Source organism: Penicillium crustosum, assembly GCF_028827405.1.
Source record: "Penicillium crustosum strain IBT 35664 chromosome Unknown utg000003l_segment0_segment0, whole genome shotgun sequence".
Taxonomy (NCBI): domain Eukaryota; kingdom Fungi; phylum Ascomycota; class Eurotiomycetes; order Eurotiales; family Aspergillaceae; genus Penicillium; species Penicillium crustosum.
In genome coordinates, this window is record NW_026623124.1 from 2,990,957 (window position 1) to 3,017,789 (window position 26,833).

A 26,833-nucleotide genomic window follows, 5' to 3' on the forward strand; every position below is an offset into this window, starting at 1 on the left:
CGACGACCGAGGGGCTGTCGGAGCTTGTAGTTCGTCAAGGGCATGCGGCAGATTTCCGTTGATCACTGAAATGACTGACGTCAGGGAGATGGGATGGTCAACTGTTCGAAACGATTTGATTGCTGCTTATGCCGCGACTGTTGTTTGAGACTTTCGCTTTGGTTTTCGAGAGGAGGGTGTGAACAATTGGTGAATTTCCCCCTTTGTTTTTCTGCTTTTCATCAAACCTTCCCCAAGGTTCAATGACGGGCTTCCGGAGCCGGCTGCATTTGGATGAGTCATCATTTATGCACATAACCCGGGGATTCATCCATTGTATGATCTATGCATCGTACGGAGTACTTCCACTTGTATTCTACTCCGTACATTGACTCAAATTTGAAATGCTTTATATAGATCATCTAGTTTAAATTGCAATACATATGACGCGGTGTAACTATGAATCTAGTTAAAATGCTGGAAAAAAAATCTCTCAGTGCAAGATATCTACCATGTGTCTAGGGGAATATCCAATCAATCGTGTATCCAAAAGTCAGCCACTAAATCTAGGTATGTTTGGATGCATCATAGTAAAGGTCAAGCAGACATCCGGCGGACCAGGTCTGGGTGGGTGACTATATTCCATGTTAGCATCCTGCACAAATTGCCATATATATCAAAATAAAGATAACTCACCGAATCATTACAATACTCTCCAGCCTTGTTCGTCAATTCTGGTAGCCCCTTCCAAGGGCTCTCCCGCAATGCCTTCTTGCAACCATCAAGTCGTCGGGTGACTTGCTGGAAGCACTCAGTCCGTTCCTCAGGCGTCTTTCGGCGCAGGAGATCGAAATGCAACAGAGCACGGAGGAAATAACCGCGTTGCCAGACCCACTCTGGACCCTGATGGTAATTGCGACCCTTGGCAGTTGCAAAGTCATCCGAGTCATCGGAGTTTATGTAGTTTGGACGGTAGTTGAGATCGGATGGGTCCAGTGTCGACATGCCCACAGGGCCCACAATTGTGGAGTCGGCAATCGATAGAGTGACGAGAGCCTTTGCAGGGGTGAATAGTTCTGGAGCGACTGACATTGCGACGGGGAAGTTGGAACGGAGCTGGTAGTCTTCATAGGGCTTGCCAGACTTGTACAAATCCTTGTAGATTCCTCGGCGGTTGACGATTTTCGCGTCCACGTCGTACTGACTGTCTTCGCTGGGATCGAGGGGAACAAAGTAGCACCGCTCGAAGTTGTCCTTAATTTTGCGAGCCCATTCGGCAAAAGTGATTTGCTTGCCATCACCGATATCCACGCCCTCATGGGGATACTCCTTGGATTCGTAGAGACGTGCCACCCACGACAGAGCGCTGTAGGCGAGACCGGTAATCTCAATAGCAGCACCATCTCGGGGAGTTCCAGGGAAACCCTTGTTTCCTGCCTTAGCACTCTCTCCCATCTTGTCTTGCCAAGTACCGCAGTTATCCTGGCTACCACCGAAAATCAGGCCCGTTTCCCAGTCAACCTTCACGTCGATCTGGAAGCCTTCGGGTTTCATCTGACGATCAAGGTCGGGGCCAGCGTTGTATTCTCTGAAAGATATGCCGGAGGCGTGTCTTTGGAACACTTCTTGGACGCACTCAAGAAGAGTTGGGGACTGAGAGTATGCGCGAGAATCATCGAAGGGGAACCAAGTGTCGTCATAAGGCAAGAATCGTCGTGGAATTTTCTCTTTCAAGATATCAATACCATTGGGCGCAATTTCGACAAAGTCCTGGATCGCCTGCATAAAGAACCAGACGGAGTCCCGAGAATTGTATCGTGGCAATTTTCCGCTGCTCAGCAGATTGGGAATCATGCCATGCTTGAGCACGCTCGCAAAAGCGATGATATGCTCCTTGGCATCATCAAAGCGTTGAGTGCAAAGGAATAAGCCACGGATAGAGATAAAGATATCTCTTCCCCAGCATCTTGCCCAGTCAACTGCAAAATGAGGCAGTCCGGCTGCAAGACTGGGGACCATCTTGGTGGGCCACAAGGATGCTGATTTCACATAGCCAGTTTGTTGAACGCTGACCATAGCCAATTGATGAATGAATTCCTGGCCATGCCGCACATTGTCTCCAAGGAGATGAATACCTCTCTTCCATGCAGCATTGTATGCAACCTGCAGAATGATTGCGAAATACCTTGGGAACAGGAAGTTGGGCAAGTTGCGGACAGTGTCGAACTTTTCACGAAGCCATGCGGCAGGCTTTTTCAAGGCAACATATCCTTCCTTGGAAGCCGCCTTGTCCATGCGACCAATAATGTAATCCAAAGCCCACTGACCCTCTCGTAAGTGATCGCAGAGTGGGTGGCCAAGTTGGTTATACTTGATGACATCCTCAAGAACACTCCACCAACCCTGAAGACCAGCATAGACCATAGGATCATGCTTTGGAATGCTGTAAATGCCATCCTGACCGTCGCTATAGTCTCTCTCTTCAGCTTCACACCGGTATAGCACAAAGTTCAGATCAATCAAGCTGAGCTCAGAGAATGCGTCATCCGCGCCATTGGTGAGGTTGTTTTCAAATCCATCGGCATGATCTGCGCCGGGAATCCATGTCTCAAAAAGAGCAATTGAACCGGGAACAAGGGACCCCAGTACAGATATTATGACATCTTTGTCGTTTTGCTCGATCTTGGTGCCTTCTATGTCGCGGGTATGGCTGGGAAGACCCTTCAAGTACTTGTCATCGGCCAGGACCTTCGCCTTTGTTTCATCGTTTGCATCAACCTCAAGCTGCCATGATCCGATATGCTTGGCACTGGTACCGGCAATATGAGTAGGGGCTAGAATCGCGCCGCTCTCATGGCCGGGGAATGCGGTATGTGCGACCAAGAAGATACCTTTTCTGGTCTTGGGGTGGACTCTATGGACAGTGATGAACTCACCGTCATGATGGATGTGAGTTTCGTCATAGCCTTCGACTCCCATCATAGTGTGGAGTTCATTCAGAAGCTTCTTGACACCACCAATTCCACCCTCTCCAGATCCGACGACCAGATTATCGGAATCCGAGGAGTGGGAGACGTATTGTCGAGTCTCGTGAACGAGATCGATGAGTTTGGGATACACCTCGTCGTAGCCCATCACACTTCCAGTCGCGGAGGCACACATTGCCACAAGGGCAGCATTTGGAAGAGTGTCTCTAGCGTCGCGTTTCTGAGCAGGGAGCTCATTGTCATGGGTACAGTCCATGAACAATGCTGGCACTGGACAGGGCCGAATATGAGTGATCCTTTCGTCAGTGTTGCTAGACCTAGCTGACGCAATGGCATGACTACTGCCAGCAGAAGGTAAATCCATCTCGAAGCTACCAATCGGCTGACCCCCATGACGGTGAACAAGGCGACTCAGCTCTTCTGTACTCCAAGCCTGCATGGCCTCGCGAATCAGAGCATTGATACCCAAGCGTTTGACGAAGACATAGTCGGCCTCCTCCGAGCCCGTAAAGAGTTCCGCAAACACAGTCAAGTCAGGCCGAACTTTGCGAGCTTCGTCCAACAAATACTCTGCAACCACCAGCGGCGTCGAATGGCAATTATCAATTCGGAAACCACTGAAGTACTTGGCCATAAGGCGGGTATACTGCGTCATAAAGTCCCAGAGGAAAGGACTATCTTCGGGGGAGGATCCGTATCGAAGCTTTACGCAATCACCCCACACAATAACTTCGCGCCGTAAGTAGGCCCTAGAGTCCGGCCCGGCGTTATCTTTCATCGCGTCGGCATTCCAGATCCAACCATTATTGACCAAAGCCAGGGCTTTGGGGTCATGTTTGTTCGTGACATCATTGACAGGAAGACGGGTAAAGTAAGTCTCAATCAATGGGTTTTCTTTGGTGACAGGGCCCATCTTGGGACCATGATCCTCAATTCTAAGATACTTGATGCGGTTGAACAGTTGGTCCATAATAGCATCAACGTCTGCATCATACTCCTTGTAGAATGGCAAGTTGGCCTCATCAAGGAGCTGGGACAAAGAGGCTTCGACCTCGTCGAGGTTGGTGTGTCCCTCATTGTAATCCCCAAAAAGCACATTTAAAGCAACTGCTCCAAACTTTGGGTCGACAGCACGGCCATACCGTCCGAGAACCTGTTTGACGGATGGAATTCCAATCTCGCGGAGAACATTGGCTTGTTGCGTGAGAGACCAGTTTTTGAACTGTTGCATCTCGTCCCGTTCGACGAGTGCAGGATCAATGTTTGCATTGATCCATTCATCCAAAATCGTCTTAACGTTACTTTTTACGTCGAGGACATAGAATTCCCATAGACGAGTTCCATCAATGGCTCGCTTGCGTGCCGCATTCATGACGGTTACCAAATCTTCCTCAGTTTTGAACTCCGTCGGAAGACCGATATCCTGGAGACTATCGCTGAATTCCAAAAGTGCCGAGTCCAGCTCGAGTGCTGCTTCCAGCCATGGCGCGGTCTCCACGCTGTATCCAGACTCAGGATGCTCCTCCAGCCACTTACTATTATGAGCTGTGTGGTTCCAGACCACATCCGTCAATGTGAGAAGACCATAATCTTTCTCCATCTTTGCGACCAATGCTGCGACATCATCTTCTCCATTAGGGAAGAGATCGCTATCGAATGTCAATTGATCAAAAATACTGTAGGGCGAGTTGGATGCGCCACGCTGCATGAGAGGGGTGAAATGAACCATGTTATAGTTCCGCTGACCAATTCCACGAAGGTGCCTGTCCCAGTCTGTAGGATATTGACCCATAAACTTTGAGATCACCGAGAAAATAGAGAGTGCCTTGAGCGGCAAGTCTTTCCCCTGGAGGGTGAGTTTAGGCGACACATCAATGTAGTGAACAGGTGTCTGGGTCGGCTTCGGAGCAGGAACATCCTCGACTGAGAATTCTGGCAGCGGAGAAAATGTTGTGTAAAAAGCAAACGCTCCCGCGGATGTCACAGGGATATCGATCTGAATGTTCTCGTTGAAGTTTGGCTGCAGTCTGCTTCTGTTCAGTAACCGCCACTTTCAATTTAGACAGCATACAAGAACTGGGAAAATCTACCTGAACTCCCGGAATGAGTAACGTTCAAAGGGCTTTCCCTCCTCGGGAATATTCACCCAGAGACTGCCTTGCCGGCAAATGGAGCTCGTTCCTTCAATGATGAATCGAAGCACGTATCCTGATTTCGGCGGCGGGGCCAGGTAAATGTAGCCACCGGGTACGTCTGGAGAACCATCATCCTTCAATGGAAGCAAGTAGACCTGACGTGGGGAGGCCATTGCGATAGGTCGATAACGATTGGATGAATCCGGGATCTAAATCAACGGATCGTGAGAGTACAGGAGAATCTGGTGCGGTTCACCCTACTTCCACTGTGATAGAGAAGAGAACAGAGAGGTTAGGCTTCAGAGAATATTTAAGGAGAAAAAAAAAGAATTGAAAAGCAGGGAAAGAAAAGTCGGGGAGAGAGGACCCAGCGTTCCCCTCATATGTTCCTGGAGAAAGCCCAGACCGCGCGGGGAATGACATCATCCATTTTCCTTGGTATTTTTAGCTGCCAACACATCTGCAGAGCTATAACACACCTACGTCGATGCACATCGAACTGTATGCATGAATCGAACAGTCTTTGATTCAAATGTCTAGAATATAATCCGCATGCAGTTCATAAATACAGGTCATGAAAGTCTATACAATGTCCAATGCCCAATCCTAGCCCTAATTATAATCGTGCAGCACTGAACCGAGCGCCATTATCCTCGCCATTGGAATTTTGTGATGCAGAAATCGGGGCTCGGGCCTGAGGGGGGCTATAAGGGGACCAACCGGTTTGATAAGTAACACAAACATAACAAAAGGACATTAGATGGGAGTTTTTTACCGCTCGATGTAAGAAGGAATCTCCTCGACCTTCATGGTTCCCTCCAAGATACCTGTGAAACGTTAGCCTGGATCGAAAGGTCATACGGGGGAGGGGGGATGGGAATCTCACGGAAGACAGCAGTGAACAGAGGGAACTCATGCTCCATGCCCTGGTTCTTCAGGAAGCTGTTGACTTCCACAGCAGTCAGGGTACCCTGCAACTTCTGGCCGTTAAGCTCCGTCCTCTCGATCTCCTCGATAGGCTGGTTGCGCTCAACGCTGTACTTGGCACACCGGAAGTTACGACCACCGCTGGAGCTGGTGATCAAATCTGCCACACCGGCACTCTCGTCGGTGAAGGTGCGGTTGTCAATCGTGGCGCTGAAGAAGGTGTCTCCGAACTTGACCATCTCCATCAAACCCACGCGCATTATAGCAGCCTTGGCGTTATCACCCCATCCCATGCCGACAACCCAACCAGCGGCCAGAGCAACAACGTTCTTAAGGGCGCCACTGATAGACACACCAGCAACATCGTTGACAACACGCACGTGGAAGTAAGGGCGGTGGAAGAGGGTCTTCAGCACGGCATGGTCGACAGGAGGATATTCTGACGGCAGGGCCTGCAACTTGACCTCCGAAATTTGACCAGAGGTATCCTTGTGCTGGAACTCCACCAAGTTGGTTGTGGAGGAAGAAGGCGACCGCTGGGGAGTGGGTACCTGGGAGTCCATGTGTGGGGGGTCGTAGGCGACGCTGGTCTCGGACCACTTCTCTTGGGCGACCTCATTGGCGATGTTTGCGCCAGACAGGGCACCACAATAGATGCCAAGGATTCTGCCAATGGTCTCAGAGAAGAGGTGGATACCTGTTCCGTTGACGTCCACACCCTTAATGCAAGAAATGCCACGGGCGTAGGGGAGGATCTTGCCCTTGATTTGTTCGCAGGTCTTAATGATGAATTGATGAGGCAGGTTGAAGATGAGAAGCGTGCTGTCTTTCACCGCATCCTCTAGGGACGGGTTCGCGTGGAGGTTGACTGGCAATTGGATTCCTGGGAGGTACTTGACATTCTCATGGACATTGTTAATCACCTCAGTCAATTTCTGGGGGCCAGTGTTTGAGGCATTGTAGTTCTTAGAAGTTTGCGGAACCTCGACATTCTCCTCAAATACCCACATCTCTACCTTCTCCTCAAAGAGGTCGGGGTTGCTGGCCGCATTTTCGGCAACGATCTTGGCGATGGCGCAGCCCCTATCGAGTAGCACAATTAGCACAATTAGCACAAATCCACCGCCCTTGTAGGGATTGATCTCTTACCAGTTACCGGAGCCCACCACCGTGATCTTGTGCTTGCGCTGATAAGGAGCGATAGAACCCATGGTGTGTGTAGAAGAAACAATTGATCTGCGGGAAAGAGGTCCGGAAAAGACGGGTTTAAAAGGCAAAGAAGAAATCGGCGGGGGCAAACGGTGTGGATTTATGAATCGGGTCTGGAACCGGGTGGCTGACCGGGCGAGTGACCGAGGTCGAAATACGGTCGAGGTGTGAGGAACGCAGATCCGACGTAGGTTGAGACGTATATCCATACAAACTTATTGTGTTGGGACCCCCAATGATTTCAGCCTTTTTCGGGATTGCCTTCTAATCACCAACTCTGATGTCACCGGAAAGTCGTCGAAATTCGGAGAGGCAATTTAGCGCACGAGAACCTTGATAACGTCAGTCAAAGCGGGCTTTGTTTTTCTTTTTTTTATCTTTTTGCCTTTGACACACACATGGACTAATTGATGTGAAGAGCCAAACAACGTTGAGTTCCTGGAGAAAACAGTGGGTAAGTGGATCCAGGCGGTGAACAATTGGAGTCGGGGTTTCGCTTTTCCCGTCGCAAATTCGTCTTTTCGTTGCTCTCCGCTGTAGATCTCACATGCCAACATGGTAAGCTGCACTATTACTTATCTTGTTCCACTCTCAGCCGGTTAATTATCGTTCTATCTTCACAGGCTCCTATTCGCAAATCAACGAAAACTGCCTCGGGCAGAGGCGCGATAGCCAAACCCAATGTCTTTGGTGACGAATTTCGCACAACCAAGAGGGATAAACGTCAGATCAAGCATGCCGCCCTCGTGTCTAAGATTGAGAAAAATTCTCAGAAGACTCCCAAGCGTCGACGAGCGTCAAAAAAGCTTGTCGCTAACCTTGAATCCTTGGCCGATGCCTTGCCCGAGGCTGAAGAATCTACCGATGCCGCCAGTCAAGTGAACGTGATCAAGCAAAAGACCCTGAGACACAAGCCAGGTGCTCTGAAGCGCCGGGAAAAACTTGAGAAATTGGAGCGTGACCGCTTCAACAAGAACTTGATCGAGATGTCGAACATCACATCAGCCCCGGCTGCCAATACTGGCGAGGCGAGCACCGAGTCGAACCCAACGGCCGGTCGGTGGTCGGCTCTTCGTAACTTCATCTCACAAACGATGGAACAACAGCCTGTGTTCAAGGCAAATAAATAAGGGTGGCCAAGATGAACATAAAATTCCTCGGTTGGTGACCGAGCCACCACTAGGGTTGCTGCTAGCCGTGAATATTTGTCTAACAGGTGAACTCCGGCAATAGAGCGAAAAGAAATCCATTCAGAGACTCTCCTAAAGTTGAGTTTTAGGCAAATACATTGGGGTGTGCTGTGCTCAACCAAAACACGATTGAACCACTTGCTTCTATTGGATCTGAACGGTGAAATTCACACCTGGTTCCAAGCAGCTCGCTCGGTTCAAGCATTCCTATATTACTGCGGAATACAACTCTTTCCGGGGCCACGGACACCATCGAACAGCCCTCGACATTAGAAAACAATAACCAAATACCCATCATTGTCATCAAAGAGCTGCATCTATCTTACTATTTTACCCTCTTTCGACCCGTAGGTACCAGAACTGGATTTGCAACAACTCTAATATTGAACGCTAGCTAGGAAACCAGCTTATAACCTCAATCGCAATTCCGCATAACCCCAATCTTGGCTGCTCAACCATTTTCGGAAGGTTAGAAATCCAGTCAGATCCCATATCCGCTTAGAAATGTAGAGACGAGGATCTCTGTCTTCTCGGAATGAGCCTACACATTTGTTTGCCTCGTTGAGATAAGCACGAACGAACCAGAGAGATTCATCACTAGTGGCATTATTGTTGTCATACTGCCGTGTAACCTTGAGTTGCGTTAATGGTACAACCTTGTGCGATCGCCAGATTAGTAATGGTTTTTCTTCAAGCTGGGTTGACAGGGCTGTTGATTCTGTTGGTGTGAGCTGAGACCGCTACATTTGCCACCACACATCTACGAAGTGCCCCCTGGGCCACATTGGAGGCTACTGGAGGATTACACCAGGGGTTTCTGTGTAGGTACCGTTTGTCGAAGGGGTGTGCCGTAATTCGTCACCAAATATCTGACACGAGACTTGTTGTGTTTGGGTGTTATTTCATTCCTAATTTTACTATGGGTGATTATAGATAATTGCCCTGTACTTGAGTGTTGCTATGATTTGAGGGTTGACCTTGAGGGAAATATAAATGCAGTGTGGGCTCTGAACACTAAATATTGCTCTTGATTTGCTTCGATTCCATCCCCGACTTACATTCTCATATATCTAAAAAGATGTTTTTAAAGACACAAGAAGTGGATAACTGTAGCTGACTTTATCCGTGAATAGCCGGACCACCTGTTCGTCAGGCAGATGACTCAGCAGATAAGATCACCTGCGGGGAAAGCTATCCGGTATCTGATCCATCGCTCTCCAATCCTCCGAGGTCCTTCCTTTACTTCGCAATTTCAGGGCTGTCTATCCATCTCTCATAAAACCTCTGTAACTTACTGGCGCCCAGCAATGCTGTGGCGGCATTTCCAACGTCGCCTCCCGGCCACTTTGGCTCGTCCTGACATTGTCCGGTGTCGGCCTCCTCCATCATACAACTGGTCCACGCGCCAACTCTCTAGCTCCTCCACCACTTTTCCGACATTGTCTCAATTCAACCGGTCAGAATTTACAAGCCAGCCATTTACTGGTAGCTATGAAACTGGACTTCCTACTCCTGGGCCATTAGGATCAACTCCGGCGTTTGGGGCCCCCCGCATCACACCGAAAGTGTTGAAGCAATATCTCGATCAATATGTCGTCGGTCAGGACCGCGCAAAGAAGGTCCTCAGCGTTGCCGTGTACAATCACTACCAGCGCGTGCAAGAGTTAGTGCGCCGGGAGGAAGAAGCAGCCGAGGCTCTCGCGAAGCGTCAGCGGAGGGAAGCACTCGAGACTCATCCTTTAGACGGTATATTACATATTGATTTTTGATTTTGTTGCTTGTTTTCTAATTTATTTTTCGATACAGCAGATAATATGACAAGCGCGCAGAAACCTGCCAGCATACCTCACAAATCCCGCTCAAACACGCCCTTGGAGCAAGCAGATTTCGCCGATGCATCGCCGCTACATCTTGAAAAGTCCAATGTTCTGTTACTTGGTCCATCCGGTGTAGGAAAGACACTTATGGCAAAGACTCTTGCTCGGGTTCTTTCTGTGCCTTTTAGTATTTCCGATTGCACTGTGTTCACCCAAGCCGGTTATATTGGAGAGGACGCAGAAGTGTGTGTTCACCGACTTTTGGCAGCTGCAGACTACAATGTGGAGCAGGCAGAGCGTGGAATTATTGTTCTTGACGAAGTGGACAAGATCGCAGCTGCAAAGGTTAGTCATGGCAAGGATGTCGGTGGCGAAGGAGTACAGCAGGCGCTTCTCAAGATCATTGAAGGCACAACCGTGCAGGTTCAGGCCAAGCCAGAGAAAAATCCCCGCGCAACTAGTGCCCCAAACAGCTTCCCCTCCAACAGTCCATTAGGGAATGGGTCTTTCCAACCTAATAACCCTAATCCAGGCGGGAAGGGAGAAGTGTACAATGTGCGCACAGACAACATCTTGTTCGTGTTCTCTGGCGCTTTTGTTGGACTGCACAAAGCCATCATGGATCGAATATCTCGTGGGTCCATAGGCTTTGGCCAGCCAGTTCGGCCCGCCTCGAACACTAGTGATTTCCCTGGCTCGCCAAATATCTCTACCAACCAGCCACTTCCAATCCTCCCAGGGTCTGAGGAAGAAGCGCTGTATAAGAAGCACCTCCCTTTCTTCTCCTCTGCTTCGCCAGCCGGTTCTGGCGCCGAGCCAACCTATTTCAACGCACTCGACCTGTTAACACCCTCAGACCTGCAAAGCTACGGCTTCATCCCTGAGCTGATCGGCAGGATTCCCGTCACCGCCGCTCTCTCTGCACTATCTCAACCCTTACTTATGCGTATCCTAACTGAACCCCGCAACTCCCTTCTAGCCCAATACACAACCCTATTTTCCCTCTCGGGTATCGAGCTACGTTTCACCACACCGGCACTCCATAAAGTTGCCGGAAATGCCTTCACAATGGGCACCGGTGCACGCGCGCTACGAACTGAGATGGAAACTATTCTCAGTGACGCCATGTTTGAAGCGCCCGGCTCGAGCGTGAAATTCGTCCTCGTGACCCAGGCTGTGGCCGAGCGCAAGGAACAGCCCATCTACCTTGCCCGTGGACAGGGTGGACGTTTCCATGCTATGATTTCCGCCGAGGAAAGCCAGTGGGAAGCAAAAACTCGCGGGGAGAAAAAAGACCAGGATCAAAAGACTAAGACGCAAGATGATGTGGATGGCCCCAATGCGTCAAACTTCCAGGAGTACCAGAATCGAGCCACTGGTTGAGTGTAAATAAATGGTATGCATTCATCTCATTCCCGTTGACTATTTTTGTCTTTCCGGGTGTTGTTCTTCATGTCCAAGTTGCATTGGCGGCAATTAGCGTGCAGTTTAGCAAAGCCATACTTTCTGAAATTCCGAACATTCGTATGGTAGGTGTCCGATTACTGATCAAGCGTTGGATCTCAAATTTGAATGTAAGTGGACAAAACTAGTATACACGGCTACAAGTCTCCTAGGCGGAATTTCATAGAATTTTGGGTTCATTTCATGACTTCGTAGCTTTCATAGCTTTCTAGGTATAATGCGCTGAAGAACAAACTGATGGGGGTATCATAAAAAATTGTGCAAGAAGAGGAAGAGAAATATGAGCATAATCACGCCTGTGTGACGTAACCTACTTCGGTCGTAACGCCGCGAAGATCACTTGTAGGGAGCAGGGTAATTGCTCATGCCTTTATCGTTTGGGCTGTTTTTGAAGGTAGATTGAATGGCAGTGTTGGAGTTATGAGATGCCCAATTAGGTGTCTGGGGTGTGCTCATGGTCATCGGGGTGGCTGCTTGGCTTGTAGAAGCCTGTGAGGTGGAACCACCTGACAGGTAGGTCATAATGGTCTTTTGGTCGATTTTGAACCGTCTAAAGAAATGGTTGAAACCACCTCGCATGACAGTCATATGGCCCCATTCGTCCCACCGTGGTCCAGTGAGAGGACCGAGAGACGTGACAGCGACGAAATTCCGGAAACGTGGTATGTTAACCAATGACCACCCTGCGAAGAACTCGATTAGATGATCTGCGTCGCGTTCAACTTTGTCCTCGATTTTGAGGCCGTGGTGATTTGTGCGAGTGCCGTAGTCACTGAGAGAGGGTGCGATGACGTTGCTTTTTAAGTCGAAGCGTAGACTTGCTTTATCGAACAAGTCCACGCGAGGGTCCGTGATGTTGTTCTTGATGATCAACGTGTAGATAAGCAGCAGACTACATTTAAGTTTGTTAGAAGCTTAATCAAACTGGTGGTGAAGAGGTATGACATACAGTCCATGATCTTGCGAGTGATTTTCATCGTCGAGCCTCCTTTCGATCCACTCAAGTATGCCAGGGAAAAACATCAAGGTCCAGGATTTGCGTTTATACTTGTTAGCACTTCGAATCCATTGGAGAGTGACCGCTACCCCTTTTAGGTCTGTCAACATATCCTCGGTGAGAAATATGACACCCCCATATGGAAAGATGCGTAGATGATGGTCACCCGGTGAATAATAACGGGGATCAACTAATTTGAGTGGAGTTTGAATGCGAACAATCCAGAAATTGAACGAGTGGGTAGGAAGCACAGAATTAAGTGTAGGACGCAACATATCGTATCCAGCGAACGATTCGTGAAACTGCTCTCGGTTAGTTGTTTGACAATTGTGAAACTGCAAATATAGATCACATACTATGGCCACGCCCTGTCTGCTGTTCTGCATAAATTTTGCCCAATCTCCGGGGCTGTCGCTTGTGAGAACAATCTTATCATGGTGCCTCAAGACCCCCTGCAGAAACTGCAGTTCCTGGTGGATTTCTTCATTGCCCGGGGGAAAGTGCAAATAGAAAATACCGGCCTTTGACAGTTGCCCACCTTCCTCGATTGTCGCAAGTTCTTCCACGTTGATATTGCAGCGTTTCATGAACTCTTCAATGGTTTTGCCCAAGGTAGCCGCTTGAACCGTGAGGTTATCTTGGGGCTGGGGGTTAGCGTAAATTAAACTACCCCTGGGTTCACTTGTGAGCGGAAAGCCTTGGGCCGGCGCTGGGGCGGGCGTCTCTCGCAAGTGCAAGGATCCACCCATTCTCATATCGTGATGAAAGCTTGACTGTTTTGGGGAACTGCCGAAATCTAGGCCATCATTTACAGTAGGTGGCTCGACGCGCAGTGAAAGTGATGCATCTGGCAAAAGGCCATGCGGTTGACCAATAGGCTGGCTACGTCCACTTGAGCCTGGAACTTCGATCGGTGCGAGCATAGTGCGAGCGGCAATAAGCAGAGGAATGCCGGGTGGCACTTCATCCCTAGGGCTTGGAAATTTGAATTCCTGTGATGCGCATGACCAAGCAAGCCAGACAATGTTAGGCCCGTTTCTTGGCCTCAGAGGATAGTGAATGGCGATGAGATCGTCCTTTCGCAGATCCTCTGCTAGATAAAACAGATTTTCGTTGGTGTCGCTGAAACCCTCGACCCAGCCTGTACTTAGCACAGAATTGGTCGCCTATAGCCAATGTTAGCATTATATAAGAGACAAGTCTATAGATTTGATACTGACACTGGACGCGCATAATCCTTCGTACTCTCCGACTGTGCACAGGTGTTTAAACCAAACCTCAACTTGGCTTGTTTTCGGGTTCTTAGCCGACATCAAAGACTTCCGGATATTCGGATGGATGCCGCATAATCTGAAAGCACCCAGGGGTTTCTTGTTGGGTCCGATAAAGACGTGGACAAGAATCTCTCCCAGTGTTGTATTACACCAGTATTTACCTATCCTCTTGCAACCAGGCCCCCGGCTATCACGCATCGGCATTCTTGCAATTTGGGCCGTAATAGAAAGACTGGGTTGAGCAGATGCTCCAGCTCTAGGTTCGGTGGGGGCAAATGTTCGAGCATTGGCTGATAAATCTTGATTCAACCCGATTGAATTTGAAGATCTTGGCGGAATCCGAGAATTGGTGGGAGATGGACTCCGAGGAGTATAATAATCACCCATACCACGCAAAGAAGACCTTGACAGTCGATCGGGGGCGACGCCCTTCGAGAGGGCGGAGACCGTGGCCGACGAGAGGGTGATAAACGTCGATATGGTGGTGACCGTCGGGATGGCGATGACCGACGGGGAAGCTCTGACGGTCGGTAGGTATCGGCCACAGGTGCGTGGTTAGGTCTATAGCTGTTCCAACCTCGGACTGTCTCGCGGCTGTCCTGCGAGTCTCGATTCTCAGTATACCTCTCAGTATACCTCTCAGGATTTACCATTGCCCGCAGCCTATCTGGAATGGCCGGCGACCGAGCAGTAAGGCTAGAACCAGAGAGTCCAGCAGGTTTCATTGAAGTAGCCTCCGCACGGGCTCCTGGGAGAACAACTGGAGGTAAGACTGAGCTAGTAGAGGCCGGAGGACCGGTGGGCCTGTCAGCATTGGCCTGTGGTGTGGGGCAGGGATAAGCAGCTGCTGAGAGCGCAGTAAGAGCAGATATCGACCACCCATCGGGACATGTCAAAGGAGCCTCACCTGGCGGCGAGAAAGTAGAAACAGTAGTATCTACAGAATCGGGAGGCTGGGCGAGGTTGGCCTGTGGAAGGGGCTCTAATTGTGTAGCTGGCGAGGAAATAGAAGTAGTGGAATCTACAGGACCAACTGATATCTCCAGATTCGGCGGTGCACTGGGGCCAGACAACACAGCCGACGAAGAAACTGACGCAGTGGGGCCTAAGTGTAAAGTGCGAGGCAGTGGAGGAGCCATGACTGACGATGGCACGAGAACAGCAGGTTTCTGTGGCTGCTCTGCAGCTTGATCGTTTACTTGACCAGTGTTTGTCTTTATGAGACCGTTCAAGCTGGCTGAATTTTGAGAAGTGGGTTGGGTTTGGGCTTCCGGGGATCTGGGACTTGTTACAGATGGGCCCACGACTGAGGTGGTGGTGCCTATATTCATCCTGGGTGGGAATTCGGAAGGTTTCATCAGTTCCATTTGAGACAAATCCGGTGCTCGGTCGCTCCATTTATTTTCTCGGTACGCGCGCTTGGCCCCTGGGCCCGTAGCAAAAGAAGACAATGTTGGCTTTGCTGCTTGTGGTGGGCTTTTTCGGCGCGCCGGAGGGTTCTGCTTGGTGTTGGTTTTCTTTGCGAGCTGAGGTCGCGAGTTTAGAAGCTTGTTTGGGGTTGCTGTTTGTGCAATCAGGCGTGTTAATCCCGGAGTTTCGTTCCGGTTTGTTTGAACACTAGAGGTAGCTGATCTGGCAGGTACTCTTTGGTGCAGCGATTGGCGAAGGGCCACATGTTTTGATAGCGGTGGGGTTTCAGCTGGAACAAACAAGGTCGAAGCGGTGGAATCCGCGGATAGGCGCCTAGGAGCTCTGCGAGATGTAACACCTGGTTCAGGATCATGGGTATCTATGATATCGGAATTGGCCGGTCGAGATGATTCAGCCCGAGGGAGGCTTTTCCGTCGTGCCCTTTGTTCTCTTTTGCGCCTTCGGTCCTCTTTTCGCTTCTTTGTCTTCTTCTCCAACAAAGCCATCTCCTTCTCCCATTCCTTGAGATCGAATGGAAGCTCCCTGCCAGCCGCGATCTGCTTTTTTTTCTCTTCCCATCCATCTAGGGTCTCTTCCGAAGTAAACATTTCCTTCGGCTCCCAACTGCACCTGTCCATGCTGTATCCAGCCCATTCGACCAAATACTGAGTGATGAAGACGCCTTCATCATCCTCAGAATCCGGTTCAACGTAGAACCTCCGTTCTGCATGGATGTCATTCACGAGGTACTCCGCTTCTGGCTCACTTTCTGCTGTAGATGCCAAGGAGTCGGCATCACCGATTCCACTTTGGTCAGAGGCATTGTTCGTTTCAGAATCAGATGCCATTGTAGTCTCCTAGGAACTGAGTCAACAAATGATCCACTATGTAGCTTTCAATGTCCCATGCCCATGGTGCAAGCAAGATAGTGCTGGGGTTGAAACTTTGAATTGCGGGGCCCTGGGGGTATCAAGATAGAGTAAATACATACTGTATTTCATATTTATCGGATATGGGAAAGATGAAAGGCGGGAAAACGTGGGGATAATAGCAAAAGCAAAAGCAAGGCGAGCAAGAACAAACATCTAGAAAGATAATGGTTACTGCCGATTGATAAAAGATACCGCCCGCGCGTCAGACGCCAACCCACGTGATCGTTACGCTAAGCCATAATGGGGGGCCACGATTAAGGAGAGACACTCGGCCCAGGTATCACTGACTATCCCCTGCTGATTCTCTATTACTTCCCGTGTGTGTGTGCTCCCCTGGTTTTCTTTCTGCCTGCTGCGAACTCAGTACTGACGTATCTGACTTTCGCCCTCTTAAGTCTCCAAGTACACCCCTCAGTCTTAACTTGCCCGCCACGTTTACCTGTACTTTGATACCACCTTTCGAGCTTTACTAGCTCGATCACATTCAAAATGGCCAACGACGAATATGACGTGAGTTGATTTGGGACAACGAGCTCCTTCATGTCTCAGAAATATATGCTGACGATGGTATTCCCCGCAGTTTCTCTTCAAAGGTAACGTCGCCACCTTACGATGATGCCCGCCCTCGTCTTATCCACCACCCCCCTTGTGCTCCCTCCCAAAAGATCCCAAGACTGACCGCGGAGACATTGTGGAGTGAATAGTGGTGCTTATTGGAGACTCTGGTGTTGGTAAATCTAACCTCTTGAGTCGTTTCACCCGCAACGAATTCAACCTAGACTCGAAGTCAACGATCGGTGTGGAGTTCGCGACCCGGTCCATTCAAGTCGACTCGAAGACAATCAAGGCACAGATTTGGGATACCGCTGGTCAGGAGCGCTACCGTGCGATTACTTCTGCCTACTACCGTGGCGCTGTCGGCGCCCTCCTCGTTTACGATATTAGCAAGCACCAGACCTACGAGAATGTCAACCGGTGGTTGAAGGAGCTACGGGATCACGCCGATTCAAACATCGTCATCATGCTCGTTGGTAACAAGAGCGATTTGCGCCACCTGCGTGCGGTCCCCACAGACGAGGCCAAGCAGTTCGCCAGTGCGTTTCCCGACAATCGGTTTCATTGTATGGCGCTGACATTTAGTAGGCGAGAACAACCTTTCATTCATCGAGACCTCCGCGCTCGATGCCAGCAACGTCGAGCTGGCTTTCCAGAACATCCTTACAGGTTTGTTGACGATTCCTTGGAAATTGGTATAGAGTGCTAATTTTGGTAGAAATCTACCGCATCGTTTCCAGCAAGGCTCTCGACAACGGAGAGGGTGGCCAGCAGGTCCTCGACCGCCGTCCCGTTATCGACCCCAGCAAGCAAGACAGCGAGCAGAAGCCGGGCTGCTGCTAGACTACCCTTCATGGGACGATGCACTGACTGCCACGACTCTTCTTTTGTGATGTGACATTGAGATGGTCTTGATCTGTGTTGGAGTCTGAAATTCGACGGCTACAAAGATGATACACAGGCGGGATCTGTTGGAGAAGCCACACGGGAAGATAGGGGTCTACCAGAATTGATGTTACCGGCTGCCGGATTCCCCTTCTTCGGTCCTTTTTTTTGTTCTTTTTCCCGTGGTCCTCAACGAAATTGATCCCCTTTTTTTTCTGCTCGCTCAACTGGTGTGCTTGATATGTTTCTACGATGGTGAACACAGCTTGGTTGGGCGTCTAACATTTCGGCTGCGTGGCTTTTGTATGAAAATTCTCGAATTGGTATATTCATTCCATCCCTTTTAGTAAGATTGCACAATGCTGTAGTCCTGCAATGCCAACAAGGAGACAATCTATTAATGTGAATGTCCTGTGCTATCGAAGACAGGGTCCACGTGCTCCACAGGGCAATTTAATTTCTCTGGGCTAGGCTTTTCCAAACAGCCCCATAGTAATAATTAGTGCCTGTGTCCACAGACAACAGTTGCTAGGAAAGTAGATCGTTATTTATGATTGACTGTGTTGATAGGGGGCACATATTTCGAGGGTTTGCATGAGTTCAACTACAACATACTTCTTTGTCGCCTTTTCTATGTGTGAAACTGTAAAGAGAAATTCAAATCCGCACATGAATGTATTCCATCAATTTAAAAGGTCAAAAAAGCACAAATCTAGTTTAGGACAATGCCCATTTCACGACTAGCCACTGCAGATCGAAGTTCACCAACCTCAAGCCCACGTTCATTCATGACATATTCCAATGTGTCACCGAATGTTTCACCGTTGTTGCGGAACCATTCCCCAAGAGACCATATGTACTCCTCTACCTGTTCCTTCAGCAAAGCATGGTCGCGCAACCATAATATCTGACCAGGATCAAGCTTCAGCATGTCCTGTATAATATAGTAATGTGGGATCTCGTCACCCCAACCTTCATACCCTGGGTCATGAGAGAGGTCATTGCGGAACCGAGACCGGTATTTGGCTGACGACTCGGCATAATTACTCGGGTGAGCGGTGTGGAAGTATTGCTGAATCGAGGCCTCAGTACCTTTGCGAACCAAGGAGTGATCATGCGAAGACAGAAAAGTAGTAGAAGGCGAAGGATAATTGAGGTGGATATTGAAGGAGAGTTGATGGCTGCTGTCTGGATACCGCTTTCGGAATTTGCGTTGAATGGTCCCATTACTAGGACATATGTGATTCTGGACAATATCACCCATGACAATGCGCAAATCCTCAATCTCGGCCAGCTCTTGAGTGGACCAGTTGTGGAGCAACTGAGCGCGCTCCAACACCACATGGCGGAGACTACGAGAATGGCGATCATAAACACCAGAATGGAATGCACTATGATACAGCCATAGGCGGTATACTGCGCGACGCAGCCGTAATCGCTCTTCGTCGGTGAGCGAGCGACGATTCTCGAAGTCTATCTTCCACTTCTTAAATGGGTAGATGGTCTCCCATTTTCGCGCCACCAGGCCGAGCTGGATGACCTGTTTCAAAAGGGGGCCAGACATAGGCGCATGTCGGATGAGATGAGCAGGCTGACTCTCATTTTGTGTCACCACTTGAATGATATCGTTGAGGGGGCCAAATTCCGTCTCCGCGGCACTGGCTAGGATATACAGCTTGCTTGTTGAGTTGAGGACGCGGTGAAGTCGACGGCAGATGGCTGATAAATTTAAGACGTCGGAGACTGAGTCGCACGAACGAAATATATGGAGCAGAAGCTCCGTTGCAAGATGATCAATTCGCATGGTGGAAATATCTATGTTGTTGCTATAAAGAATAACACTATTAGAATGACTCACTCATAGAGCGTCAACGAGTGACGACCTACCTGATGAGAGGTTGTTATTTGTGTTAAAGTAATCCGAAATGAAAAACCACGGTTAATTTTCGAGGATTTATGTATGAATCAAGTTGAAAGGTGTTTATCATAAAGTGAAGCAATCAACACCCGTAAACTTGTCGCCGGTACGTTGGACCTATTGGATACAGACCCCGCCGTTGGGGCTAATGAAAACAAGAGACAGCGTGGGATCAAGAGTAAACATATTGGAAGAGCAACCTCTTTGTAGCCATATAGGGCTAGCCAACAAAAATGATGCCATGATGGATGGTGACAAGAGGCAGACTGGGTTGGGGCGATGGCGTCGAGGGCTTTATATGGCGCTTAGCTAATGTTGCCCCTTGCGTCCACGGGGTCCAACCAACTTGCCTTCTACTCCGTAGTGATTCTAAAGATAAAGCTCTCCAGATGGCAATAAAACCGGCAAAATCAAGGAACAGAGAGAAATAATCAACTTTTGAAATTAACCAGGATGAGACTTTGCCCCGACGCCTTAACGGACCATGATGAAAGCGTCGCATCAAATATACACATGTAGTCGAAACATCATCCCGAGGGATATCAAGTCTAGAAATAGCACGACGAAACAAAAACATAAACCCCCTATGCAAACAGCTTCCTTGTGTCCAATGCATCAACCTTCCGCACGGAGTTCTCGGACAGTCCCAGATCGGAGCGCTTGGCAACCCGATCAGTCTGGCCGTCTCGGCGCTGGGAGTAACGGCCAGCCTTGCCCTGTCGAATGTCGCTACGGACTTGGTTGGGGCTGACGTATTCCTTGTTCTCGTAGATGACGGGTCCACCAAAGCTGCCTTCGAGGATGACAATGGGGGTCAGAACGAAGCGGGGGCCAATCTCGACCAGAGAAACCTCGGGCAGGGCGTTGTCCTTGCCCTTCGGTACGGGCTTGATAGTCTCCTCGCCCTCCTTCTTCTTGCCAGGCTCAGACTCGCGGATCTCATAGACGCGAATCCAGATCTTGCCGTCCACTCCAAAGATACCAATGATGCGGTCGACGAATGGCTTCATGCCTCTAACACCACGCTTGGGCACACAGAAAACTCCGCGCAGCATCTCCCGAACAAGCGCACGGTATTCACTACCAGGAGCGCCCATATCCGGGCCTTGCTCGTCGAAGGAGCGATCGAACACGACCAACCCGCGGCCGCCCTTCAGACAATTCCCTGCGAATCCAGCGCCGAGCTCGCCCATTGTGTGCAGGTTGTTCAGGTGGAACTTAATAGTGGGACCATTAGGAGGGCGTGAAAGCCAGAGGTAAAGATCCTGGCCGTTCTTCTTGGCCTCGAGGAAGAAGATAACGTTGCAGGAGTGCAGGTCGGCAAGAGAGTTCAAGAGGAGGTTGTATCCGGCGGCCTTCTTTTTCGTGTCTAGCTTAGTCTCTTTGTAGGTATGGGGTAGGAGGCCACAAATATCAGACATCAGGTGTCGGTGGCTAGAGAAAAGCAAATTGTTAGATCAGTAAATCCATTCAGCGTATCTCAAGGCGCAATATCCATACCGGTAAGAGGCACCTCTCGAGGTCAAGATAAGAACGCGGGTCTTGGGCATGAATCCAGAAGCAAGCTGCTTCTTCACAACCTCAGCTGCCTCGCCATCATCGGACTCTTCCTCTTCGCTATCGGTGGTGTCGTCTTCCGCATTGAGGAGCTCCTCCATCTCGATATCCTCGTCGGACAGATCGTCGGTTGGCTGTCTAGCCGACTTCTTTGAGACACTCTTGTAAACTGATGCCATGGTGACTGCTGATTGTGTCAAAATGGAATTGAAATTGATAGTGCAAAAGAAGGCCGCGATCAAAAAGTTGATGGCAGAATATTTTTTGTTTCCCACCGCCCTGAACCTTGCAATGTCACGTGCCAGGTGGGCTAGCAATACATTTGCCGTTCTTGACCGCCTATTTTCCTGCCAAACCTCGTGTGATAAATCATGGTCTTTTAATCCATACATCACCTTGCTTCATGATTTTAGAGAAATGTGATTTACTATACACATAGTGTTTCATACTTGTCAGATTATGGTTTGTTTGCCTAATGTCGCTCTAAAAAGTGGATTGAAACACAACCGAAAAAAAAGTCTCATTGTGGCGAAATATATATCTTCCATTCCATTCATTTATGTTGTCTACATAGTCCGATCAAGGCCTTAAAAAGCTATTTTATACCACGACCGCTTTGATCCTAAACGCCAAACCTACTGCATTGACCCAATATTTGACTTTGATTTGGACGATTTCGAGATCTAGTTGAATCCAGTCGAGTAAAGAGTAGGTCAATATGACGGAAAGTTCAACGCTCTTTGCAGGTCTGCAAAGCCCTCTTGGGTGACCTTCAAGCCAGCAATAAGATTTGCAAATTCCAACCTCTTTCGGAAGTCCCATTCATGACTCCGATATATAAGACCGTATAGCAAGCCAGCATTAAACGTATCTCCCGCTCCAACAGTACTATAGACTATTAGTATGGTCTAATTTGTGCTGTAGTACATTGGAACGATCAAAACTCACTCGGTGACCCCCACTTCTTCAGTATGGGCCGGGACATGAGCAAACTTGCCAGTCTTTGGTTCAAGTGCTGCAGCCCCGTCATGGCCCCAAGTACAGCACAGCAAGGTTCTATAAACGATAGGTTAGATTATTTATCTGGGGACTTGGACCGTAAAGCCTACCCTCGGCTTATCCTCAATGATTGATCCCGTAAGCAATCCTCAGCGGACGTATATCCGTTGTTCTGCCCATATATTAGATGTGCCTAGAAAAGGCTGAGAATAAAATCTCACCTGGGCCCAGCCTTTGGAGTAGATGACAACGTCCGCCGCATCTGCGAGCTCCTGCAAGCCTAACCGGCCTGGCTTTTCCACCTCAACACTGATTTTAGCCTCTGAAAAATGCTCCCGGAGATGATGAATACATTCTAAGGTTACATCTGGTGCACGACCCTGAGTCCAAGTTAGCTTGAATTTGTGATCCGCCGAGTCCCTCCCCAATATTTAACATACCTCAAAATGAAACCAGGGACGATCAGTTAAGGCACGAAGGGGCTCAATGGCTGTTGCGAACTCAAAGCGAGTCATTTCAGGCAGTTCGTTGTAATTGACGATCGTCCTACTACCGGTCTCCTGGCTCATAATTATGTAGCTGGAAGCTGGCTCACTGAATCTCTCTCGGTAAATGCAGCTATCTAGTCGAACAATATTCCCCAAGCTTGATTGTATTTGTTGAGACGCCAACGATGTTTTGGAGGGAAGGATAGTAATGAGATTCAGCGATGATTCAGCCCTCGACGGCCTATATTGTAACAATTGGCCGAGAACTTCCAGAGTGTTCGGGCAGTTCCCGCCGCGCCGGCGACTGATTCTGGACGCACGAAGCTTCTCATCTTCACCTGGGTAATGGGGGGCTCTAAGCAAGGCATGTGAATACCAGACTCCAAATACAAGACACTTCAGGACACAACAGAAATAACTCACATTAGAATTGTATCAAGGTAGCACGCCCCTATAGCTACTAAAGTCATGATTATGATTTGGCCAGAATCTATCTCCACTTGTCGAAAGAACCAAGAGCGAATATTCGTGTGAATTGATCGTCTATTTAATCAGTGCTGTTGATCGAGTCAACGACACCGGGTCTTTCCAAGACTACCTAGGTAGGAAGCGGGCCCCGGCTCGGGCCCCGGGGCATGTGGGATGGATTAGTCAGCATGTTGCCAGCGCTGGGGCCGGGCGGTGTATATGCCTTTTCCTACTCCGTACAATGTGTTTGTCTTGGCATCAAAAGCCTTTTGAACTTTTGTAGTACCACACACGGTTCACAATCTGTCATTCTACTACCCGAAGAATCTCCAGCTGTAGTACATTATATTTAGCTCGATGGAGTCAGTCTCTAATATGGAACTCTGGCTATTCATCCTCTTACTGCCACTGAGAAGATCAATGCCGATATGAATCGGACTAGGGTAAATATCCACCACGTGACCAATATATTTAGCGCACGAGCCCAGTGGTGCCCATTGCGCACCTTAATCCAACCCCTCAGCATCTATCAGTTTTCGCATGCTTCTAAGAAGCCGTAAGGAATGAAAGATTTTCTTTTAATCTCTTTTTTGGACTATGAATACTAACATTCATTGAAGTATGTTACTCAAAGCATAGGTATACACAAGCAGGCGGGATACTGCAGGATGAAATTGGGTTTGGACAAGTCAAACTAAGTAGCATGGGATTGGCACACATCTTATTGTCTCTTATATTTGTAAAGTACAAAGAAAGCATTGATGTGGCTGGCAAGCACTCTACATATCCCAATGATCTTTTGATCCTATACCAGTTATATAGCCAATTTAAACTGTTCATGAATCCTCCTAGTGTCCTCACAACTTCATTTTTTATCCTGTTACTGAGACTATCTTTTCAGCCATGGGTCAGCGGAACAAAGTTTTGGAGACAGATACTCCTACTGCAAAATTTCTCTACACAATCATCAAGCAATTGGATCTGAAGTCGGTCAGTGTATTGCCCAACCATTAACCGAAGAGTGATCTAATCTTACTTGAGTATGACAGGTCGATTGGAATCGAGTAGCTTCCGATGTCGAAGTCTCCAATGGTCATGCTGCTCGTATGAGGTATTCCCGCTTCCGACAACAGATGGAAGGAACTACAGGGGCAAACAAACCAAAGCGAAAGAGCAAGAAGGCAAAGACCATGGAACCCCCTCCTCCTGAGATGCAAGGGCTATTCCCAATGGCTCCACCACTCATGATGCCCACCATTGAATCTATAGATTCTTCTCTTTCAGGCAATCCCTTTGTAAAGTGCGAGCCAGGCACTGAAGGCAACTCAAACTTACAGAGCCTTATGCAACATTCTCCGCAGTTCATGTCGGAGACTAGCACCGAAGGACAGTATTATTTTCCTCAAGATTTTACGTCGATGCAGTTCCAACTGGCGTCAAGCATACCATCTAGGATATCATCACCCAGCCCAACATCCTCCTTTATGAATCCATACCAGTTCTCTACCGCTTCAGCTGGTTACCCTTATTCATCAGCCAGCACTCAATCCAGCTTTGACTTGCGGGAGTTTGACCAACTGCCTTCTTTTACCAATTATGCCCCAACCATCAGCTGGGAACCACGCCCTCCTTCCCACCAGGAAGGCCATACTGTAAAAGTCGAAGAAGAACAACAGACCGAGGAGGGGATACCGAGTACAGGGAGTCAGGAAGATCAGCCTGCTGTTATCAAAGTTGAAAATATTCAAGACTGATTAGGTTACGTTGGAGACTGGAAAGGTGTCATTCATATGTTCATTAGCTAGTACCACTTGATATTACAATCATGTATGTTAATCCAGCCTCAGTGTTCTTCCTCGCTTTCCAAATTTAAGGGGTGTATGTTTAGACATCGTTGCAGGTATTGGAGAAGTCTGATAATTATTTTTATCTGGCGGCGGCAGCGTGCGTACATTGTATATATAGCACAACCTATGGTAAAACCTTAAGCAGGGAAGTGAATTATTTCTAAGCCCATGCAATGTACACACTCTTTCACGCACAGCTAACTGTAGAAATTGACGTAAAAGTCACCGACTTAATGGAACTACTATCACTCTGTGAGTCTAACCTTCTTCACACTACCCATTCAGGGAAACTCTTATAAGATAAGGCAAGCCCGTAGTTTTGATTAAAGGTACAATGCAAGCTTATATCGCTATGGCAGCTTGATGAATCGCTATTTTCTCACTGGCAGATTCTAACGGGAACTATGATTATACCTTGCGCAGGCAGGCCTCCGTATACACCCAAAGAAGATCGAGGTGGTCTTGTGCATCGCATCTTGAACAAATCCGATTCGTAGACCCATTTAGTTACGGGAGCGACAGTTACAGAAACGACAGTTACAGAAACGACAGTTACAGAAGTGACATAAGGGGCAAAATATTATTATAGATTTGAAATAAATTGAGCCTGACAGGGCCCTCGGCGAGCAACGCGCGTTAAGCCATCATGTCGTTTCCCGCGGGAGTTTTTGTCTGTTCTAATTGTTTACCTTTCTACCTAATATTTCCTTTATTCTCACAAGCGAAATCGTCATCCAAGGAGGTTCGAAATTTCCTTCTAAAGTTGCTGGAACAATGCCTTCTTACAGGGACGACCCTCCGGACCAGGAATATCTGGATTCGATCAAGAGACACACCGACAAAGAAACCAACAAGGTAAAATCCATCGAGGGCGCCTGTGAGACTTTGGTTTGAATTAACGATCTACATACTAATACTCGAGTCATAGGTCAATCTCGCACTCGTGGGTAAAGACTTCGGCTATGCTAGTGGAAAGTCGTTCCAGAAGAAATATGCCAAGCTCAAGAAAGCACACAATCTGACGAACGGTCACATCTATGGGGACTACAGGGTAAGGCAAGCCGGCTTCTATTCATCTAAATAACATTGAAACTGATTTAGTCGATTAGCCAGGAAACTCTACTCACACCCAGGCGCCTGCTCCCAGCGTGGCTACCACCAGTGTGGATACCGCCAGTATGGCTACCACCAGTGTGGCTGCCCCCGAGACGGATACCTCTGAGACGGCTACTACCGAGGAATCTGACTATACCTCTGACGTCGAGAGGTTCATCAGAAACTTCGTGGAACCTTGGTCCAAGGGCATGATGGAACGTGCTGCAGAGGAACGTGCCGCAGAGGAACGTGCCGCAGAGGAACGCGCTGACAAGGAACATGATGACAAGAAACATGATGCTACAAAGAAGGGTAAAAGCCCGACGAAGGAGGAGAAGCACTAAGTTCTACCTGTCGAAACTTAGTGACAGAGGTCTTTGGCGTGCGAACATTCTACAGTTAAGCTAGAGAATAGCCGCCCATAAGATGATAGCCTCCCATTGAATATTAATTCTACTTCAAAGGAAGATATCTCTTGTAAGGGGATCCACTAGGAGTATCGGAATCGCACTCCTTGATCTTTAGATATCTACTCAGTGCTTCTCAGTGGTTTTTCCTGGCAATAACATATCGAGTAAAATCATATAGTAGATATAGACCTAGTTAGTATCGATGCTGCTAAGTTGGAATGTAGATAATAAAAGTTCACAGTATATTAAGTTGCTAGCTAGATAGCATTCTAACCAGCAAACAGCGAAGA

At 48.6% G+C, this 26,833-nt stretch overlaps 11 protein-coding genes across 11 annotated transcripts; 5 read left to right on the forward strand and 6 right to left on the reverse strand.

The window, feature by feature from the left end:
* Positions 1-545: 545 nt before the first annotated feature.
* N7487_008214 (putative glycogen debranching enzyme Gdb1) lies at positions 546-5,274 on the reverse strand (the record flags this gene model as incomplete). The annotated part of the gene is made up of 3 exons (XM_056875944.1): positions 546-614; positions 676-4,993; positions 5,057-5,274. The coding sequence occupies 3 exons, from the start codon at positions 5,272-5,274 to the stop codon at positions 546-548; spliced, it is 4,605 nt and encodes a 1,534-aa protein (XP_056728132.1).
* Positions 5,275-5,623: 349 nt separating this feature from the next.
* Positions 5,624-7,292, reverse strand: N7487_008215 (glycerol-3-phosphate dehydrogenase family protein). The gene is made up of 4 exons (XM_056875945.1): positions 7,178-7,292; positions 5,988-7,111; positions 5,877-5,928; positions 5,624-5,805 (listed from the first exon to the last, which is right to left on the reverse strand). The coding sequence occupies exons 1-4, from the start codon at positions 7,237-7,239 to the stop codon at positions 5,718-5,720; spliced, it is 1,326 nt and encodes a 441-aa protein (XP_056728133.1). The 5' UTR covers positions 7,240-7,292; the 3' UTR covers positions 5,624-5,717.
* A 500-nt stretch (positions 7,293-7,792) lies between these two features.
* Positions 7,793-8,367, forward strand: N7487_008216 (FAM207/SLX9 family protein; the record flags this gene model as incomplete). The annotated part of the gene is made up of 2 exons (XM_056875946.1): positions 7,793-7,795; positions 7,861-8,367. 2 exons carry the CDS (start codon positions 7,793-7,795, stop codon positions 8,365-8,367), a joined length of 510 nt encoding a protein of 169 aa, XP_056728134.1.
* A 1,367-nt stretch (positions 8,368-9,734) lies between these two features.
* On the forward strand, positions 9,735-11,627 carry N7487_008217 (putative ATP-dependent Clp protease; the record flags this gene model as incomplete). Its single annotated transcript, XM_056875947.1, has 2 exons — positions 9,735-10,173; positions 10,234-11,627. 2 exons carry the CDS (start codon positions 9,735-9,737, stop codon positions 11,625-11,627), a joined length of 1,833 nt encoding a protein of 610 aa, XP_056728135.1.
* A 2,657-nt stretch (positions 11,628-14,284) lies between these two features.
* N7487_008218 (uncharacterized protein) lies at positions 14,285-16,237 on the reverse strand (the record flags this gene model as incomplete). Its single annotated transcript, XM_056875948.1, has 1 exon — positions 14,285-16,237. One exon carries the CDS (start codon positions 16,235-16,237, stop codon positions 14,285-14,287), a length of 1,953 nt encoding a protein of 650 aa, XP_056728136.1.
* A 573-nt stretch (positions 16,238-16,810) lies between these two features.
* N7487_008219 (Rab family GTPase) lies at positions 16,811-17,719 on the forward strand (the record flags this gene model as incomplete). The annotated part of the gene is made up of 5 exons (XM_056875949.1): positions 16,811-16,831; positions 16,902-16,914; positions 17,026-17,415; positions 17,465-17,545; positions 17,595-17,719. The coding sequence occupies 5 exons, from the start codon at positions 16,811-16,813 to the stop codon at positions 17,717-17,719; spliced, it is 630 nt and encodes a 209-aa protein (XP_056728137.1).
* A 754-nt stretch (positions 17,720-18,473) lies between these two features.
* Positions 18,474-19,565, reverse strand: N7487_008220 (F-box protein; the record flags this gene model as incomplete). The annotated part of the gene is made up of 1 exon (XM_056875950.1): positions 18,474-19,565. One exon carries the CDS (start codon positions 19,563-19,565, stop codon positions 18,474-18,476), a length of 1,092 nt encoding a protein of 363 aa, XP_056728138.1.
* Positions 19,566-20,263: 698 nt separating this feature from the next.
* N7487_008221 (ribosome biogenesis protein BRX1) lies at positions 20,264-21,415 on the reverse strand (the record flags this gene model as incomplete). The annotated part of the gene is made up of 2 exons (XM_056875951.1): positions 20,264-21,113; positions 21,180-21,415. 2 exons carry the CDS (start codon positions 21,413-21,415, stop codon positions 20,264-20,266), a joined length of 1,086 nt encoding a protein of 361 aa, XP_056728139.1.
* Positions 21,416-21,949: 534 nt separating this feature from the next.
* Positions 21,950-23,193, reverse strand: N7487_008222 (ketohexokinase; the record flags this gene model as incomplete). The annotated part of the gene is made up of 6 exons (XM_056875952.1): positions 21,950-22,124; positions 22,185-22,292; positions 22,346-22,407; positions 22,457-22,615; positions 22,676-23,078; positions 23,147-23,193. 6 exons carry the CDS (start codon positions 23,191-23,193, stop codon positions 21,950-21,952), a joined length of 954 nt encoding a protein of 317 aa, XP_056728140.1.
* Positions 23,194-24,094: 901 nt separating this feature from the next.
* On the forward strand, positions 24,095-24,945 carry N7487_008223 (uncharacterized protein; the record flags this gene model as incomplete). Its single annotated transcript, XM_056875953.1, has 2 exons — positions 24,095-24,181; positions 24,241-24,945. The coding sequence occupies 2 exons, from the start codon at positions 24,095-24,097 to the stop codon at positions 24,943-24,945; spliced, it is 792 nt and encodes a 263-aa protein (XP_056728141.1).
* Positions 24,946-25,812: 867 nt separating this feature from the next.
* N7487_008224 (uncharacterized protein) lies at positions 25,813-26,477 on the forward strand (the record flags this gene model as incomplete). Its single annotated transcript, XM_056875954.1, has 3 exons — positions 25,813-25,926; positions 25,967-26,089; positions 26,172-26,477. The coding sequence occupies 3 exons, from the start codon at positions 25,813-25,815 to the stop codon at positions 26,475-26,477; spliced, it is 543 nt and encodes a 180-aa protein (XP_056728142.1).
* Positions 26,478-26,833: the final 356 nt, after the last annotated feature.

Coding starts and splice junctions, on each gene's coding strand:
- N7487_008215 (XM_056875945.1), bottom strand. CDS start 7,239: ATGGGTTCTATCGCTCCTTATCAGCGCAAGCACAAGATCACGGTGGTG. Junction 7,112..7,177: donor GTGGTGGGCTCCGGTAACTG/GTAAGAGATCAA, acceptor GCTACTCGATAG/GGGCTGCGCCATCGCCAAGA. Junction 5,929..5,987: donor TCTGTTCACTGCTGTCTTCC/GTGAGATTCCCA, acceptor AACGTTTCACAG/GTATCTTGGAGGGAACCATG.